Below are 18,029 nucleotides of genomic sequence, written 5' to 3'. Positions count from 1 at the left end.
ATGTCTGATGAGAGAAGTAAGATAAACACAACAGTCAGGAAAAGAGTGGAAATCTTTTAATTCCATATAGTTTGTCAATAGTTGACACTGACATTAAAGTTTAGGTATAAGCAATCAAGGAGAGAGAACTGTTACATATGCTAGTTGTGTTGTCACATATTTTGAATATACTTTTCTGTTGTAGCTTAAATGTAGCGCTTTCTATTCTGTACTTTCTATTGTCCTTTCTATTTCTCTTTTCAAATAAACTTTATTTAAAAAAATTCTATATAGCTTGCATTTGCTTTAAGCTCAACTGCAAAATTTTAGTCCAAAAGCTTCTTTGTAGACAGATCTGACTCCTGAAGAGCTTCTGAAATCCTAAGAAAAAAACATGTATTAATTTAGTAATAATTTGACATTATCTGCACCCCACCAGGGACAGTGGGAGGCGGATAGCGGGGCTATCCAATTCACCAATCTCTTTCATCTCACCCTCCTCCAAGGCGTTCATAACAACATACCTGGATCTTTCATCCTCACAGCCATTTCGCAGGATAGGCTGGGGGTGTGACTGGCTATGGGCATCCGGGAGAAAAAGACGGTCATCTTCTATGCGAGGGCCAAGCTTCCAACCAGCGCTTCCCCAGTCCTCATCTGATACTCTAACCACTGCCCCATAGCCGCTCTTAGCCCTGTGAACTCAGCTACAGTGCCACTCAGAATAGGATGCACTTCGTTCCAGTATGGAAAAGAGTGGAGCAAATAGGAGGTATGCCATGACGTGGCACAGCAACATCCATCCCCCCACCACAGCGTACTGGTCCTGAAGCTGCAAAGGAGACAATGATCAGCAATGCTTTGTGGGGATCCATCGGAGTCCAGAGAAGTTTCAAGCCAGCCTCATTCTGTGTGGAATGGTCCCCACAAAGAGGGCAAGGCCAGCTTGCAGTGGACTCTCCCTCCTTTTTGACCATAAGATCGGTATTCAGATCTGATAGGAAAGGGATAGGGAGGTAACCGAGATCTGCCCTCCTTAGCGGGTTCTCTTTGTCTTACAAACTGGCACCCCCCCTTCCAAAAACACGTAACTGCAGATCTAAGGTGTACCTTTTAATGGTTATCTCATTATCAGAAGTAACTGATTTCCTTTACAGAAACAAACTGATCTCCATATCAGAAGCAGCTCTTTGCATCTACTCCTCCCTCCCCCCTCCTCTATGTCTGACCAGTTTCTTCTTGCCCTCCATGCATCTGACGAAGAGAACTGTGATTCTCGAAAGCTTATGCTACAATAAAGTTGGTTAGTCTTAAAGGTGCTACTGGACTCTTTTTGATTTTGCCACTACAGACTAACACGGCTAACTCCTCTGGATCTTTCACACAGGGAGGTTGTCTTAATCTTCATCTTTACTGTCTCGTGTTTCTTGTCTGGCTTGGTGTATCTGGGAAGAGGAGGAAATAGTCAATGTTTTGGTGTTGTCTAATATTCTACCCCCTCATAGCTAGAACTGTGTACCCACTAGTACCAGCAAAGTGCGTGCCTTTGTCATTCCCTTGTAGGGCAGGCATGCTACCTATTTTGGATAGGAGGGTGAGAAAGAATGAAGCCTGGGTCTCTGTTCTATTCCCTCCTCTCAATCTCCATGGCCCTACTTGCAAGTATACCAGGCAAAGTGTTCTGGATTAATAGAGTGGCTCACACCAACAGGGCCTCATGCTCATAACAGAATCAAAAGAGCTTTGCAAAAGCCTCTGAGAAAACAGGGAGCACAGCATAGCTAATCAGAACAACAACAACATTCGATTTATATACCGCCCTTCAGGACAACTTAATGCCCACTCAGAGCAGTTTACAAAGTATGTCATTATTATCCCCACAACAATAATCACCCTGTGAGGTGGGTGGGGCTGAGAGAGCTCCTAGAAGCTGTGACTGACGCAAAGTCACCCAGCTGGCTTCAGAGAAGTGGGGAATTGAACCCGGTTCTCCAGATTAGAGTCCCACACTCTTAACCACTACACCAAACTGGCTCTATTCAGGGGTAATTATTCTAGCTAATTATTATAGCTGTATAACTTTTCTGTCAGGCACTGACCTTTCTCTGGAAACTGAGGACAGTGATAGAAACCAGAATAATGAAGAGTAAAGGGTCTGTTAGGGTTGCCAACCTCTAGGTGGTACACAACAGCCCATGGAGCAGCCCTCAAACAACTCAACCTGATAATATAACACAAGGGCAACACAATATAACAGTCAATGAAACTTTTTTTTTATATATCAAGAAGTAAATTAAATCCAAAGAGTAAACAAGACATTGAAGCAAGTCTCCACAGGGGAGACACAGGCAGCAATAGTCAGTACAACGAAGCAACGTTATAAGGTGCAACGTAAGTGCAGTAGGAGTCTCTGAAAATCTTGTTTGAAGACGTAGACTTTAAATCTTATTCCTTTGTTTTTTTTCTCTGCAGGTGTCCAAATTCAAACGGGGTACCAGGACCCCTACGACTCAGTCACATAGCGATAAGGCAATTTAACAAAGTAAATAACCACAAACAGAAGTACTTACTAACAGCAAAACACCTAGAATCTCTATCGTGGCGACAGAGCGCCTACAAAACCAGAGCGCCTGACCAGGCACTTATGTTGCCCCTTATAACGTTGCTTCGTTGCACTGACTATTGCTGCCTGTGTCTCCCGTGTGGGGACTGGCTTCAATGTCTTGTTTACTCTTTGGACTTAATTTATTTCTTAATATATAAAATTTGTTACATTGACTGTTATATTGTGTTGCCCTTGTATTATATTGTCAGGTTGAACCTCTAGGCAGTGGCTGGATATCACAGAATGACGACTGATCTACAAGGCCACAGAGATCAGTTCCCATAGAGAAAACGGCTGCTCTATGACATTGTACAGCATACTTGCTGTAGTGAATGAAGGGTAGAAGACAGCATGAAGTATACCTGGAAGTCAGATCTTTGGGATAACAGTTTTCCCAAGGAGAGGAGCCATAAAACTGCTTTAACTGCCTGCTGAAGTGAGATGGTTTTCCTGTCTTGAAATAACCATTTGTCCCATCTGTCAAGAGGGCAAGATGAATGGCAATTTGTGTAACCTGTGCTGGGCAATAAAGCCAGAGGCACAGGCAGCCCATGCATCCAAAAGTGATTGGAGGGAGGATTGCCAGGTGGCAACAGGGCATCGCTTCCAAACCTCAGGATTGGAAAGGGGAAATCCAGCCTTTGGCAGAAAGGGTTAAAAGATTTGAACACCCTGTTTTGTGTGTATTTGACATGGACCATGAGCAGGGAGGGATAGGGGGGTGTTTGCCTCCGTTTCCTATGGTCCCAGGAGTTTGCACCCGTTCCAATGACTGGTAACATTGACTCTCAGATAGCCCAGCTAGAACGTTTTCTTAGCTCTGCAATAGTTTTTGTGTTGGGATGTTTTTTTCTCTAGGTTTTACATACTCTCTCGTGAATCTGTGTGGTAGTACATAAAGATCTTTCTCTTTCAAGAGAGGATATAGGGTCAAAATTCTTCCTGCACACTTATGTGTTTGTTCACACTCACATATACACTCCCGATTGGGTTAGGAGCAAATAGGAAAAAGAGGGAGTGGGGAAACCAAGGACATCTCTACCCTTGAATGTACTCGCAGCCCAGCGGTGCCCAAATTGCTGGTGAAAGGCGGCTGGAATTAATTTGGTGGTTGCAGAAACCAAAGGCAGAGTGGGCCAAGGGAGTTGTTGTGGGAATTGCCCCCTCAAAACACCTACACATACACAGACCCCCTGGGTGGCTGTAACGCCTACAGAAATGTCTACACATGCGCTGAACAGTTGTCAGTTTTTGAATGCTTTCCTAGTCATTGTAAAATTCTGCCATTTGTATACAACTTGGCCAGTTCCATTTTCAGTCCACTAGTTTTTCGTGGTGGATGGAATAAATTTCTTCAAGATGCCTAGGCTGCCCATGTGGCCTCAAGCAGTGGTGACAGCAATCTCAAGCCACAAAAGCTCAGAGGGGCAGAGATTACCTGCTTCTTCACCATCCAAATGAGCCTCTAGAGTAGACCATCTGGTTCGTTAGCACTGGTGAGCCTGGACAGATTGCCTTCCCTAGTTTGGTGTAGCGTCAGTGCCTCCCCCTCCGTTGCTCGACCACTTCTAAACATGTAAAGATGTTCAGCCAAGTTCCTTGCACATGGAAGTTATTTGCACTGGCATATAAACATACTGAAGCACTATGGTGTGTGTGCTATGTGCCATCAAGGTGCCTCTGACTTATGGCAACCCTATGAAAAAAAGACCTCCCAAACTTCCTATCATTAACAACTTGCTCAGATCCTGCAAACTGGAGGACATGGCTTGTTTTAGAAAGTCAAGCCATTTCATTTTAGGTCTTCCTCTTTTCCTACTGCCTTCCACTTTTCCTAACATAATTGTCTTTTCCAGAGAAATAGCCACAATACAGCCATTGATATCTTGCTGTTCTACTACAGACCAACACCACTACCCACCCTTTATGCACAGTTGCACTTATCAAACCTGCTGCTATCATCACATGACCAATGAACTGGAAAAGTCAACAGCATCTGAAAATCTTCCGTTACAGAGGCTGTTCCATGCAGGATCAGCAACACACCAGCAACTCATTTTACCTGAAGTTGAAGAAAAACATGTCCTTAAGTCGCAACTGACTTACGGCAACCTTATCCATGGGGCATTTCAGGCAAGAGACGGTTTGCCATGGCACAAAGCAAACCCTGTCTTCTTTGGTGGTCTCCCATCCAAGTTCTGGCTGTGGCTGACCCTGTTTAAGCTTCTAAGCTCTGACAAGCCTGGGCTATGCTGGGCTATTTGGGCAGAACTTCAAACTTCTTTTCTCTGCACACATGCCAGAGTTACCATGAAATCAAACAACGCTTTCAAAATGATGCTATGCAAATGCTCTTGAAAGTTCCATTTTTAAGTATCCATCTATTTGCATTAAATTAAAATTAAAATTTAAGTGTGCGTGTAGCAGGTATTGAGCAAAACAGTTAACCTGACACGTTGTCTTACACCTTATGAGTCCATCTAAAAATGTGACATACAAGTGCTTGGAAACGTACATCACAAAGGTACCCTCCATTCCAAGAAGTGTGTGTGTGAAGCCTGTTTAGAAAGCCCCAACATTTAACAGCCAGCCATACCATTTAACTATGTAGCAAGAAGGGCGCAAAACAAATAGAGTTATAGGAGAACTTCGTTTCTAGAAGTCTGCGAGACACTTCCAATAGTTCAAGTAGACGCCATTAGATATACTACTCCACCCCCTTGGGTGGATATTTCAGTTGGTGGACAATTTTTACTTCATTATACAAAGGATAAAAGATTTTATTCCTGTTTAAGAATATGAACAAATTCACTTGTTGTGATTTGGTTTTTGAAGTTGGGGATAACGGTGGAAGCAAGCCTTAACCAGGAGACCAATGGATACAGAAGCACTGGTGGGGGTATAGCCCTTTAGATTACAAGTATGTGGTGGACATGTAAAGAAGTCCACAAATTCTGGATAATGGTGCATAACCTGTTACAACAAATTTTACAATGTACAATCCCTTTTAAACCTGAGATACTTTTGTTAAATTGTGTACCAGAGGAAATTGGAAAAGATCAGAAATATTTTATAATCCATGGAGTAATGGCAGCAAGAACTCTGTTGGCATCCTTCTGGAAAAAAGCAGTAATACCCTGAGAAGAATAATTGAAAGCGAAGATAATGGAAAATGCAGAAATGGACAAACTAACTTCATTAATGAAAGGACAAACAGAAGAAGATTTTGCAGCCCCATGGACACCATTTTATGAATGGACAAAAAACAAATATACTGACTTGAATGTAGTAACTATATGAAGACACCACTGTAATGTATTATTAATAATCACAGTTAAATGCTTGATGAAGTGTTATGATGAGAGGACATAGAATTCTAACTCAAGCAGACTCTATGATATATACTGGATATTCTCTCCCTACCCTTTCCCTTGTCCTCCCCTATTCCTATGAGAAAACTAATAAAAAGCTATTAAAAATAGAGTACAAATATTTAAGTACAAGTATTTAAGTACAAATATTTCACTGTTTTAGGTTGCTCTGCATTGTAATGAGGAGCTCCACTCACAATAATACTTTTATTTCACTTTAATTCCTGTACGAGAAAACAGGTGTTTTTTTTATAATTACTGTAAATTTTCTTACATCAACATAGTTCTCTTTAAGAAACAAGTATATTTAAAGCATATTTAGAAGCAGCATTTCCCTGACAGCAAAATCATCATGATTCTTTCTCATTTGTTCAAAAGGTAATGAAGGCATCTTTTTAAAAAGCCTCGACACGACCTCTTCCTGTAAACTTCAAATTCTGAAAGAAAATCAAAATACGTGCCCCACCCCCACATATCCAACTTAAAATAACCACAAATCTGAACATGAAATACAGGAAAGTTTATTATTATGATGTACCCCGTTTTGTCATCTGGTGGAGAAAAGAGTTTGGTGCATTACAGACAAGCAACATAATCAATATACAGTAAGCTGCACACCACTTGATCGGTTTTGGGATGACAACTAGTATTTTTACTATGACTGTTAGTACAGAAATGTTCTGCAATTAGAAAAAAATGAGAATTCTCTCATGCTGTACAATATCACGTGCAAGTGTGTGTGTGTGTGTGTGTGTTTTATTACAAAATAAGGAACCAAACCAGTTTTAAGTCTTCTATGCTGACCTGCTAGGCTGTCAGCTCCTGGAATGTTCAGCACACAAAAGGTTTTTTTTATAAGCTCCAGACATAATTTAAGTGCTTCACATGTGCAAACTGTTACCGACTAAAGCTTTTGAAGGTCATTTAAGTTATAGACATGAACACCCTCTGCAAAGATATGAGAATATGCTATAGGACCCCAGAGGTCATTTCAGATTTAATCGTTTTATTTTTAAGAAAGAGAAATGCTATGTTTCACTCCAGTAGTTCTACTCCCTGATGAAGATCTCCCAATTCATTTGTAGGAAATGGTCCACTCTTTGACAGATGCATCATGTGATGTTGTGACCAAGGTATGTTCATCCAGCCATGCCAAGCTGCTAACGTGGTGTAACCTGTGGGCATCTGATAGAAAAAAGGGAGGGAGTCAGGCAGATAAGGTAAGAGCAGTAGCCGGGCTTACTCTGGATGAAAGTGCATTTCACCACCACCTCTTTTCAGGCATGTGTGTGCGCATACCACTCCTCCCACCACCACCTCTTTCTTGTCTCATATACCTGGGCCAGAATATTTCTAGCCAAGGTCTTGCATGCCAATCTTCCCGGCATGTAGCTCCCTGCGCTTTCTCCTTGTTTCTATGCAGGTTTCTGCTTCTGCTGGGAGCAGAAATGGTAGGGAAGAGCAAGAAACTTGAAAGCAAGGCACGAAATTCTAGGAATGCCCGGTCTAGAAACAAGTGATCATGTCATAAGGCAGGAGTCAGTGAAGGAACAAAACGGGGGACTCCATCAAGGACCACTGCCCCCAGACCTCCTCTTGATGTGCTGAGAAAGGAGAGTTCTACCTCGAGTACTCTCGGTTAAGCACTAGTTCAAGAACCTAATTTAGAAGTTGCTAATTATCAGCTCTTTCTTCAGAGCTACACTTTCCTCTCTCCAAAACTCGTATTTCTGTATCAAGCCTATAGTTAGGTACTCTTGATTGAGGACTCTTACCAAATTGGGGCCAATACTGTTTTCTCAAAAGCAAATCCCTGTTTAAAAGGGGCATGGGATTACCTGGTATCTTGACTCTAGTCTCTGGGTCACTCAGTGTCCAAACGTACACCATCATATCCATACCCCCAGAAGCAAAATGTTCATTGTCCGGTGACCAGGCAATGCAAACTATTTTTGCATGGTGTCCATAGAAGATGTCGTGTTCCTATTTAGAAGGCGCAAACAAAAAAAGCGTAAGAAATGCGATTTTTAACAAGCAGTTCCTGACTTCTATTCTTAATATTTAATATGTTTAGCATGCTGTTCCCATGACTGGTCGGTCATGTGACCCATTATGCAAGCACAGTCAAATATGAAGCCAAGGCAAGCCCCCCATGGGTGGCATTTTATTTTATTATAGAAGTATTTTCCACTAAGGGCAGGAGTGGATGCTACTCGCCCGTCCAAGCCCTGCAGTAATTGGGGGGGGGGGGCACAGCAGTGCATAAACCTAGCAGCATAACAGTGCTCCTTCTACTGGCCACTTGCTAGAAATGCAGGCATCTCCAAACTGGGATCAGCTTGCTGCCTCCTTAGAACTGCCTTTAATTAAAAGCTGATTTGAAACAGAAATTAAACAAAGTAACATCAACTGTTTTTAATTCACTTTTTTGGGGGGGGGGAAGAGGCTGTAAATGATTATACTCAAGAAATGAAAGCAGAACATTTTATATGGAGATGTCGGAACGGTCCTTACCGCATAGCCATCAGCAACACTAAACACTGTGACCGCCTTACTGGCATCTGTCACGGCGAGGAAGGCACCATCGTGAGAGTATGCCAGATCAGTCACAGGCCCTTTTGCTTCCAAAGTCTTCTCCTCTCTTTTTAAAGAAGAGCCCTGGATTGTGTACAAGTACACATTTCCATCCTGGAAAATGAAATATAGGTAAAGTCCTATTCAGCACAACACGGCTCAGACCTTGTAGTGTCAATGCTTTAAAAAGTTTTCCAGCCTGTACTCAGAAGTAGTTTGTACCTTATTGCAAAGACGAACAAAAATCAAGATTAAGGGCTTTTTAAACACCAGGGGCTATTAAGGTCAATCAATGGCCGCTGGCCATTCACTAGAAGGGCAAGCCAAGCATGGGTAAAAAATTCCGACAGCTTAACTGACTTAGGAACAGGGCTTTTTTTCAGCTGGAATGCGGTGGAACGGAGTTCTGGAACCTCTTGAAAATGGTCACATGGCTGGTGGCCCCGCCCCCTGATCTCTAGACAGAGGGGAGTTTAGATTACCCTCCGCGCCACTCAGTGGCGCGGAGGGCAATCTAAACTCCCCTCTGTCTGGAGATCAGGGGGCGGGGGCCACCAGCCATGTGACCATTTTCTCCAAGGGCAACTCACTGAGTTCCACCACCTCTTTTCCCAGAAAAAAAGCCCTGTTTAGGAATACGAGAGGCTGTGAAGACAGCACTTGGAAGTCCTTTACATTAAACGAGTGCTTGTTTCCCCATTCGCTGCCATACTGAGCAGTAGCTACAATGAGATTAATAATCAGCCAACGGTGTTTTTACGAGAAAAATAAAGTTCTTACCGTCGCTCCAATTGCTGCTGTCCCACCTCCAGGGTGAACTGCTACAACTTCTGGTTCAAAGCCAGGGTTATCGATGACAAAACACTTCTTCTTATCCTTCATCAAGACAATCTGAAATTGCACAGCAACGGTCAAGGCACAATGAGCGACTGACTAGTCGAGGAAGTGGTCTGCAAGAGCCACCTGCTCCAATTACCACCAAGAGATCCGTGACCGGAATTTACATCACATGCACACCAGATGCAGGGGTATCCCTGATCATACGGATCTTTCCTGCTCCATTGCCACTCTGTGAGGAAGGCAAGAAGAAGCAGGAAAAACCCACCAGATCAGCTCTTCAACAGGGGTTGATTTTCATAAACACTGCCAGCCATGAGTGACTGCTGTTGGTGGAAAGCGGTGCAGATGCACAAGATTAAGTCTTAAATCATCTTATTAACAAGAATAAGATGTAAGCACTCAAGCTCTCAGCGTATGAGCATAGCACAGTCCAAGGGACTCAGGGAAAAAATCAAGCAGGTGTCCCTAGCACTCCTTGCTTCTGTATTCCCTGGCACCTAAAATCAGCAAAAGAAGGGATTCAAGGCTGGCCCAAGAATTTGGGTACCCCAGTCTAGGATTCCCTCCCCTCTCCCCATGCTAGGAAAAGTAGAAAACCACTGCCTACCTCCATGGTCAGGTGAGGCGGATGGAGGCCCTCCCCAGCCCCCCAACAGGAGAACAGGGAGCAAGCGCCAAGCTCTCTGTCCACTGAGGCTCAGACACCTCCTGCGGGCAGACCTCGATGCTGCAGCTGGGCTGGTTACTGATCCTCTACCTCTGGTGCCCAAGGCAATTGCATAGGCTGGCCTTGAATGGACTTGATTCACTGCAAACCTCTCCTATACACACCCCACTGAGCTACAGAAGAACAGCAGTCTTAACAGGACTTCTGCCGGGGAATCTCTCAGCTTAGTGTGCTTCTAACGGTGCTGTGTAGGCTCCCAGCCATTGCCTTCACATTGCATGGCACCTTAAAGCAAGCATGATGCATTTGGGTAATCTGATAAACAGCCCAGCAGTCTATCCGGCTGGGCAACAGTTATCAAATCTCATTTAAAGGACTGTGAAGAAAAATCCAGGAAAATGGTAAAATTTCCTAGATTTAACATTCAAAATTGGTATTCTGGTTCAAAATTACAGCACAATCAATTGCTCCAATACGCACTTCTCCAATGCATATGACCACAGCATATCCACCAGGTCCAACTGCTATACATTTTGGCTGAACATCCATTTTTATAACATCCTGGCCACTGAAAAGGAAAAAGAAGAACATTTTTACAAGTCCTAATTCAATTGTCACCATCTTCAATGATTATGGCTCAGAATCCTATCAGCACCCATCTTAAGTTCATTTGATGACAGGGATTTTTGTGTGTGACAAAGGAAGTTTTGAAGGCAACCTTACTGGTGGAATCTTCACCTTGAAATTATAGACATTTCTTCCATCAGATTTTATATTTAGAGCAGAAATTGTGGCCCTTGGTTCATGCAACTGAACTTTTTGCACCTGTTTTCCTCTGCTACCCAATATTCTGCCTGTTCTCTGGAACTGATGTGCTTGAAGACTACTTTTTGAGTCCCTTGATGGTTCAGTCGTTGCTCCTGTTCTGCCCGTCCAGCCCTGGCTGTTCATCTACCCTCAAACAGGTCTTTGACGCTTAGGTTTGCTGCAGAAACTCTGGAATTCTAGTTATCGGGTAGCCAGGAAGCAGACTCACGTTGAGTGGTAGTCTCTCATGAGCCTTCCAACTACTGTTTCTCTCAGGCCATTGTCATTTAAAGGATATTCTCTCAGTCACTTACTTCCTGCAGTACCTTTACTTCTTTGTTATTAAAGATTTAGACTCTCACCTTTCTATTTAAAAATAAATATGCAGGGGACTAAGCTGTACATAACACGGGGAGTTTGTGGGGTTTGGTTTGTAAACATTGTTCCAGGTGTAGTTATGGCCTTTATTTCTTCACTGCTCATGGCTGGTAACTCATCTTCTAAGTGTTTTTCAAGGTTACTTGAAACTTGAATGTGTATTATTCTCTTTCAAATTATGAAATTATTCTCTTTCAAAACTGCAAATTATGGAACTCCTGAGGCCAGATGTCAGGGATTTCAGTTTAGTGAGCAGTTGGCTTCCTCCAAAGCACTAGATAACCATTTAATTTGTAACTAAGTGACGTCCATACTGCCATCTACAGTCAACACAGAGCCTACCAAATCCACAACAGTGAAGGGCCTTACACTGCAAGTCTACAAATGTTTCTCTCTCTTCTTACCATGTAGTGGTATCTACCACCTTCCTCAACCATACTGAGCAACAGCCTATACTGGCCGGACCAATTTCTGTTTAAAAGGTTGAAAAGACACACAACAAAAAAACGGAACTAATACAAACACACTAGTGAGTGAATACTAACTTTCCTGGCTACCCCAATAACATTAAAGAGACTCATTTCATGTGGAGAAATGGAACGTGGTAGAACAAGAACTGAAAAAAACATTTAATTGCGTACACTAAGGTCTCAAAAGGGATTACGGATTCCTTCTCTCTTACAAAAAATGTTAACTGCCCTTACGCGCTTGCTTATTTTGTTCAATCCATTTCAGCATTTGACACAGTGAACACCTGTGCTGTCAAGTCTTATATTCAAATCGTTCATGAAGTACATTGTTGTCTTGACAACAGGGAGAGATTTTAGATTTGGTACACATTATGCAGCTCCACACTTTTCATGAAGGAATCCACTATGGATTTAGAGAGTTTATAAGCCAGGGAAGCTTGCATGCAAAAAGATTTTTTACTTTGATTGCTTTTTCTTTTGCTGCACTGGAACCCCTTTTGGAAATTACCACTGAGGCCCTTTCAGCCTAACAGACAAGACTCCTTAGATAGCAGCTGAAGGAACATGATTTGTGGAAAAAGCCACTAAACCAAAGCATCTCATTTAAAATTATCTTCTTGAAAAGAGGAGTTTACGGAGGGAGCATTCTAGTATATATACACACACACATGTACACATGTATTAGACAGATAGATAGATATAGATATACAGCGTTAGTATCTATAGGAGAAAGAGTGCTAAAACCTACTTATTTAATTTGTGTCATTTATAGTCCGCCTTTCTCACTGAGACTCAAGGCGGACTACACAGTGCGAGATCGGTACAGTCAATATCAAGGGCATTTCCATAAACAATGCCACAGGGTAAATAAATAAAAAGTTTGCAAAGACATAGCATTAGCAAGAATACAATACAGAGTTGAAGAAATGCTAAAACAGAACACAGGCAACTCTGACATTAGATCACATATAACTACTCAGTAAAATTATACTTGAAGTACACACATAGAAGCACATGCTTAAGGCAACAGATGGTGTATAAGGCAACAGGGTGGTGAAATCTATGGTCCCTAATTCATCAGCGAAGCATCTGAGACCTCCTCCCTACAATACAGCCCTCCTATCTAATAAAAAGCCTTTCTGAATAATTTGGTTTTGCACTGTTTGCAGAAAACCAACCATGAATGGGGGCTTTCCTGACCTCCTCATTAAAAGTATTCAGAAGGTTGAAAGTGCAGGACAGGACAAAGTCCAGGCCCATTCCCTCTCCCCAGATTTTGAAGATGCAGCTGGAGAACTTCAAAAGAGGAGATAAGACCAGGCAGGACTGAGATCTACTGCCTCAATGGCTTTGAGGACTCTGTGATCAGTCCTAGTTCAAAGGAGCTCGGGGGACGTTTTGAAGGACTTCCTCCTGCTATGCAACCGCTCACTGCTTGTGACTGGCAGATAGGGGTATGAGAGTATCACAGATAAGGAAGTCTAACAAAAACAATACCATGAAGCCTACCTAAGGCAGAATTTGCATTATCAAGATCTATAATAAAAGTATTTTTAATGCAAGTTTGTGTAGTCATTCAACAGCTGGTTAATCTATACAGTGCATATATGCACTTTACAGATATAAAGTATAGGTATATGCACTTTATGGATTAATCGGCTGTGGATGCAGTGATATACCTGTTGAATGACTATACACAAACTTGCATTAAAAATACTTCTTGCTTGTGACGTCAGGTAGCAGTGTCAGCCATTTACCAATTAAACAGGTTTGTTGGTCACATCCTTTTCTAATAAGCAGTAACTGATGTCCTAGTGACAACAGAGGAATGGTTGGTAAGGATGATGGAACTTGCAGAGATGGCTATACTTCTTTGATAAAAGACCTTATCTACATTTATGGCTAACTAGAAATACCTTATAGACCTTTTGCACGAAATGGAAAAAAATGAACTGATGATTTGTGATTTGATCATTAGGGGTAGGGGGAAAGAGAAATTGCATAACTGAAAAAGAAGAGCCTTATTTTTTGTAATCAGAGCAAGTGTTAAGCTTATGGCTGTACCTGTTATTGTCACAGAGAAAATCAGGTCCCTTAATATTTTTTATATTCTTTTCTATCTTTTCTTTAGCTTTGTATTTCTATCTTCTTTTCCTTTTTAATCTTTTGTTAGCTTTTTATCTTTTGGTTTTAAAAAATTCTCAATAAAATTTAATTAAAAAATAATCATTTCGGCACACCCCATAAAGAGAACAATGGATGCTACAGAGCACTGCAAAGTGGATAAAACACAGAAAAAAGCGAGAACGCAAACGTCTGATCATCAGTTAAGGGCACTGCTGGCTAGTAAAAGAATTGTGCTTGTGTTATGGGATTGCCAGATATTGTATTTTAAAGGGCCTAGAGAGATGATTGTAAAATGACTGTAAAAGTGCACTGAAAGTACACTATCCAACGTGTATGAAAGCAGGAGAAAGGGTCATTTTCATAACACAGTTATTGTAAACAATATAGGTAAGAGGTGAACAAACACTTACCTGTAGTCTTTTTTGATAAGGCTAGTGTAACGCACAGTATCATCCATGCTGCAGCTGATTAACTGGTCCGATTCGTCCACCACCATGCGAGAAACCTGGTTGGTGTGTCCCTTCCCCAAAAAACTATCATTTTCACCCGTCTCAGAATCCCAATAATGTGAGCAAAATATTAAGGAAATATTTACTCCACAGACCACGCCAGTTTAGACATTAATTTAACCAGGGCTCATTTTGTAGAAAAAGAACTGCAGGAACTCATTAGCATATGCCACACCCCTTGATCCAGCCAAAATGGCCAGGATTAGGCTGCTGCCAGACCTAGCCCCAATCGAGGCCTAAACGGCCCAAAATGTTTTAAAGTCAGGTGGGCGGGGCCACCTGACTTGGGTGAACGACCGGAATGGCGTTCCAGTGCGTTCCCCCTCTAAACGAGCCCTGAATTTAACCCCCCTAAAAAACAATAGAAGGAAAATGGGACAAAGATTTTGTGCTTTTCTAAACACAGTCATGTTATGTACATTTACAACTGTAAAAGGAACCTTATTTCAGGCAAACATACTTAGAAGTGGCCTAGTAGATACTTAGGGCTAGAGAAGCTCAGGATTGCAAAGGAACTTCCAGCCAAATGCGACAAGATATGATGAGAAATGTCATCCCTCTTTGGGTATCTTCAAGAAGTGCACAGACTGGAACACAGCTACAGAAAGATACCTCACCTGCTTCCCTACCTATAGAAGAAAAAATATGGAGCCCTTTATCTTCCCCTCCAGTCTCTGGTGGATGCTTCCACATTTCCCTGCATTAACTAACACACAACACACAACACACAACACACAACACACACACAACACACACACAACACACACACAACACACACACAACACACACACACACACACACACACACACACACACACACACAGTCTTTCAACTTAGCCCTTGGCACTGCTCACAAAACCCACTCTAACCATTATTTTGTTTTTCCACTCTGTTGAAAACCAATTTATGGGCATATCATTTGCATCACTAGACAAGCAAAGCATTAGCAGGTTCACAGAACAAGAGGCACAACTCAGTCTTAGTACACCTGATTTTCCAGACAAGGCATAAAATATTTCCAAGGCCTAACTACCCAACAAATTCCATTTGAGTTTTCATAAGACACCTTGGGGATGCTATCTTGAGCAAATCCCTGGAGCTTGTCACGGAAAGAAGCATCCTAAAATCCAACAAACTGGAATCACAGCAGCAAACCACTGTGCTCCGACAGGACAGTCAGTCAATCCAGTGGCAGCATCAAGAATACTGAGAACAGCCCCCTCGATTAGGTAGTTAGAGATTTATGGTCATAACACTTTTAAGACAGAGAAGACACAGATTTCCAGTACTATATTCTATATGCACAAAAATCAGTTGGCCATTCAAAGGATATTAATATGTCCATCATGACTTCCAGAATAAATATAGGATTTCCCCCCATTTCTATGTACCGTAAGACACTGTATAGATTTACTGTGACCCTGCAAAAGAAGACAATTGTTGCAAAGTGTTAGTCTTTTAAAAAAAGAAATAAGACGTTTCTTGCTGTTAATTTAGGGACAAGCCATATGCAACGCAGGAGACCCACAAACCAAAGCAGCGGTGAACGAGGCTTGGATTAAGTGGAAGAAGCACAACTGGAAGTGTGTAACCCTTTCCTTCTCGCACTTCCCCATTCTAGCCTGTCCCCCCCCCCATTTGCCCAGATTGCAGGGGGACATAGTCTCAAATAAGTAGCTACACGCTTTCCCCCAGGGTGTAAACAGTAGCTTGAAGATGGGCATGTGGGAAGAAGATAAAACACCATCAGCTGAGAATAGACAGGCTACCAGGCAGAATGGTAATGAGCCAGTGGGGGTTCAAGCACTGGCCAGGATCCAAACACCTGGCCTACAAGTTCTGCAAGCCAAATGTAAGCCCCCTCCCTCCCCTATGATGCGCCTCAAGCTTTACCTGAACATCCCATCACTTCCAAAAGGTGCCTGGGGGCAGGGTGGCAGTGAAGTTTAAGAAATACAGTTCAAGGGTCTTTAGGGCTTGACATGCAGAATTCACTGCATGGTTCTCTGGACCTTAGGCACTGCCTGAAACATTTCTAAAATATTCAGGCAAGCAACATAACTTTATAACGTCTCTTATTTTGGGAACAAACTGATGTAAAAAGCTCTTTTCACCCCAGTGTTGTTTTATCACAAACATTTTCCTCCCTCTCCCAGGTTAGGAAATATAATTTGAAACTGGTTTACAAAAGCAGCACACAACCAAGTCATCTTTTATGAAGTCAACTACATTGTCTTCTCGTTTGTATCACGAGGTGTCAGTTATATAGTTCAAGCCATCACTATGAAAACAATTCTTTAATTGCCCTCGAACGGACTTGGAGAAAATGAACAATATGTATTGGTGCACAGGAAAGAACATGCTCAGTAAGTCAACAGACCTTTATGACGCGAAGGGGTTTATCGGGGTTGTTCTTGTCCAGGTAGTTGATGTAGCCGGAAAGGGAGAGCGTCAACAGGTGGTCTTTTTGCCACAGGCAGCCCAGCTGCTGGTCCAGAACATTTGACCCCATATTAAAGGTATTCACTATGCTATTGGCACCAACATCCCAAATCTTTGCGGTTTTATCCCCAGAAGCAGAAAGAAGCTGACTGCCATCTGGACTCCAGCTTATCTGTGAGGGGGGGAGAGAGAGGAGGAAAGACTTAAAGGTTACAGCCCAGGGGTCCCAAACCTTTTTCAGGCTGTGGGCACCTTGGAATTCTGACACAGAGAGTGGCAGGTGCAACTCTAAAATGGCTACTGCAGGCGGTGAAGACAGACACAAAATAGCCACTGCAGGAGACGAAGCCAACCACAAAATGTTAGAGTTCTGCATAACCTCATTCTCTAATAGTAAATCTTCCAACATTTCAGGCAGAAGCTCTGCTTAACAGAATGTATCTTTAAAATGAATATATTTTTAAAAGTATTTTCTTGTTTACACACAGAATCTTCAGTGAAGATTCTTGTACTATGCTGACAGATGCTGCCAAAGCAACTTTAAAAAAATCTGCACACCCAATTACATCTCCAATGGTCAATCAGAAGCCCAGTTGGGCATGTGCCCCACCCACTTCCTAAAAAGCACTCAGCAGGCATCAGGAAAGGTATGGCATCCAAAGGTACCACACTGCTGAAGAGCCCGGCATAGCCACACCCTATGTATCTAGGAGGGTCAACACCTTATTCCTCGGTGGCCCATCTACTGTGGAGAAAGTGGGTCAGAATTTTTTGGTGCCACAGATACTTTCCTGTGCTGGAGGAACCAGTTTTTTTTTAAATGGAGTTTGGTGTCTTTTTGGTTATGGGATGCTTGTACTCTGGCATGGGTGATCTTGGGCCAGCCACTCATTCTCAGCCTAAGCTACCTCGCAAAGGTGTTGTTGCGACAATAAAATGAAGGTGAGAATGATGCTGGAAGCTGCTTTGGGCACCCACTTTACAAATACCCAACACAGCTACAAAATCTAGAACAGAAACATAACGAGCGCCTCCATTTCTTCCTACTGGAAAGAAACGGCTTTACAATATAAATTAGAGCTGTTGTCAATTTAAGTATTTGGAGGGCACAGTGACTCATACAGGAGTCTCACCCAACACATGTGTAAACAAGCACAAACTTGAGCTGAAAGTACATTTTCATCTACTTAAAATTGTAAGTGAATAAGTAGTTTTCACTGGTAAGAGCATCATCTTAAGTCACAAATTCTGTAAAGAAACA

The 18,029-nt window shown here is 42.3% G+C and overlaps 1 protein-coding gene across 1 annotated transcript in view; it reads right to left on the bottom strand.

Moving 5' to 3' along the window:
• Positions 1–6,460: 6,460 nt before the first annotated feature.
• WDR1 (WD repeat domain 1) overlaps positions 6,461–18,029 on the bottom strand; it is a 30,767-nt gene continuing 19,198 nt past the window's right edge. The window contains exons 8-15 of the mRNA XM_054999273.1: positions 16,707–16,940; positions 15,660–15,747; positions 14,229–14,385; positions 10,517–10,604; positions 9,310–9,420; positions 8,470–8,643; positions 7,794–7,938; positions 6,461–7,140 (exon numbers count right to left, since the gene is read on the bottom strand). Coding sequence (XP_054855248.1) covers positions 7,031–7,140; positions 7,794–7,938; positions 8,470–8,643; positions 9,310–9,420; positions 10,517–10,604; positions 14,229–14,385; positions 15,660–15,747; positions 16,707–16,940 — 1,107 coding nt within the window. The 3' untranslated portion in view covers positions 6,461–7,030. The remainder of the gene's footprint in view (positions 7,141–7,793; positions 7,939–8,469; positions 8,644–9,309; positions 9,421–10,516; positions 10,605–14,228; positions 14,386–15,659; positions 15,748–16,706; positions 16,941–18,029) is intronic.

This window comes from Eublepharis macularius, chromosome 15, assembly GCF_028583425.1.
Source record: "Eublepharis macularius isolate TG4126 chromosome 15, MPM_Emac_v1.0, whole genome shotgun sequence".
Taxonomy (NCBI): Eukaryota; Metazoa; Chordata; class Lepidosauria; order Squamata; family Eublepharidae; genus Eublepharis; species Eublepharis macularius.
Note: the sequence above shows the minus strand (reverse complement) of the source record. Positions and strands in the feature narration are given on the sequence as shown.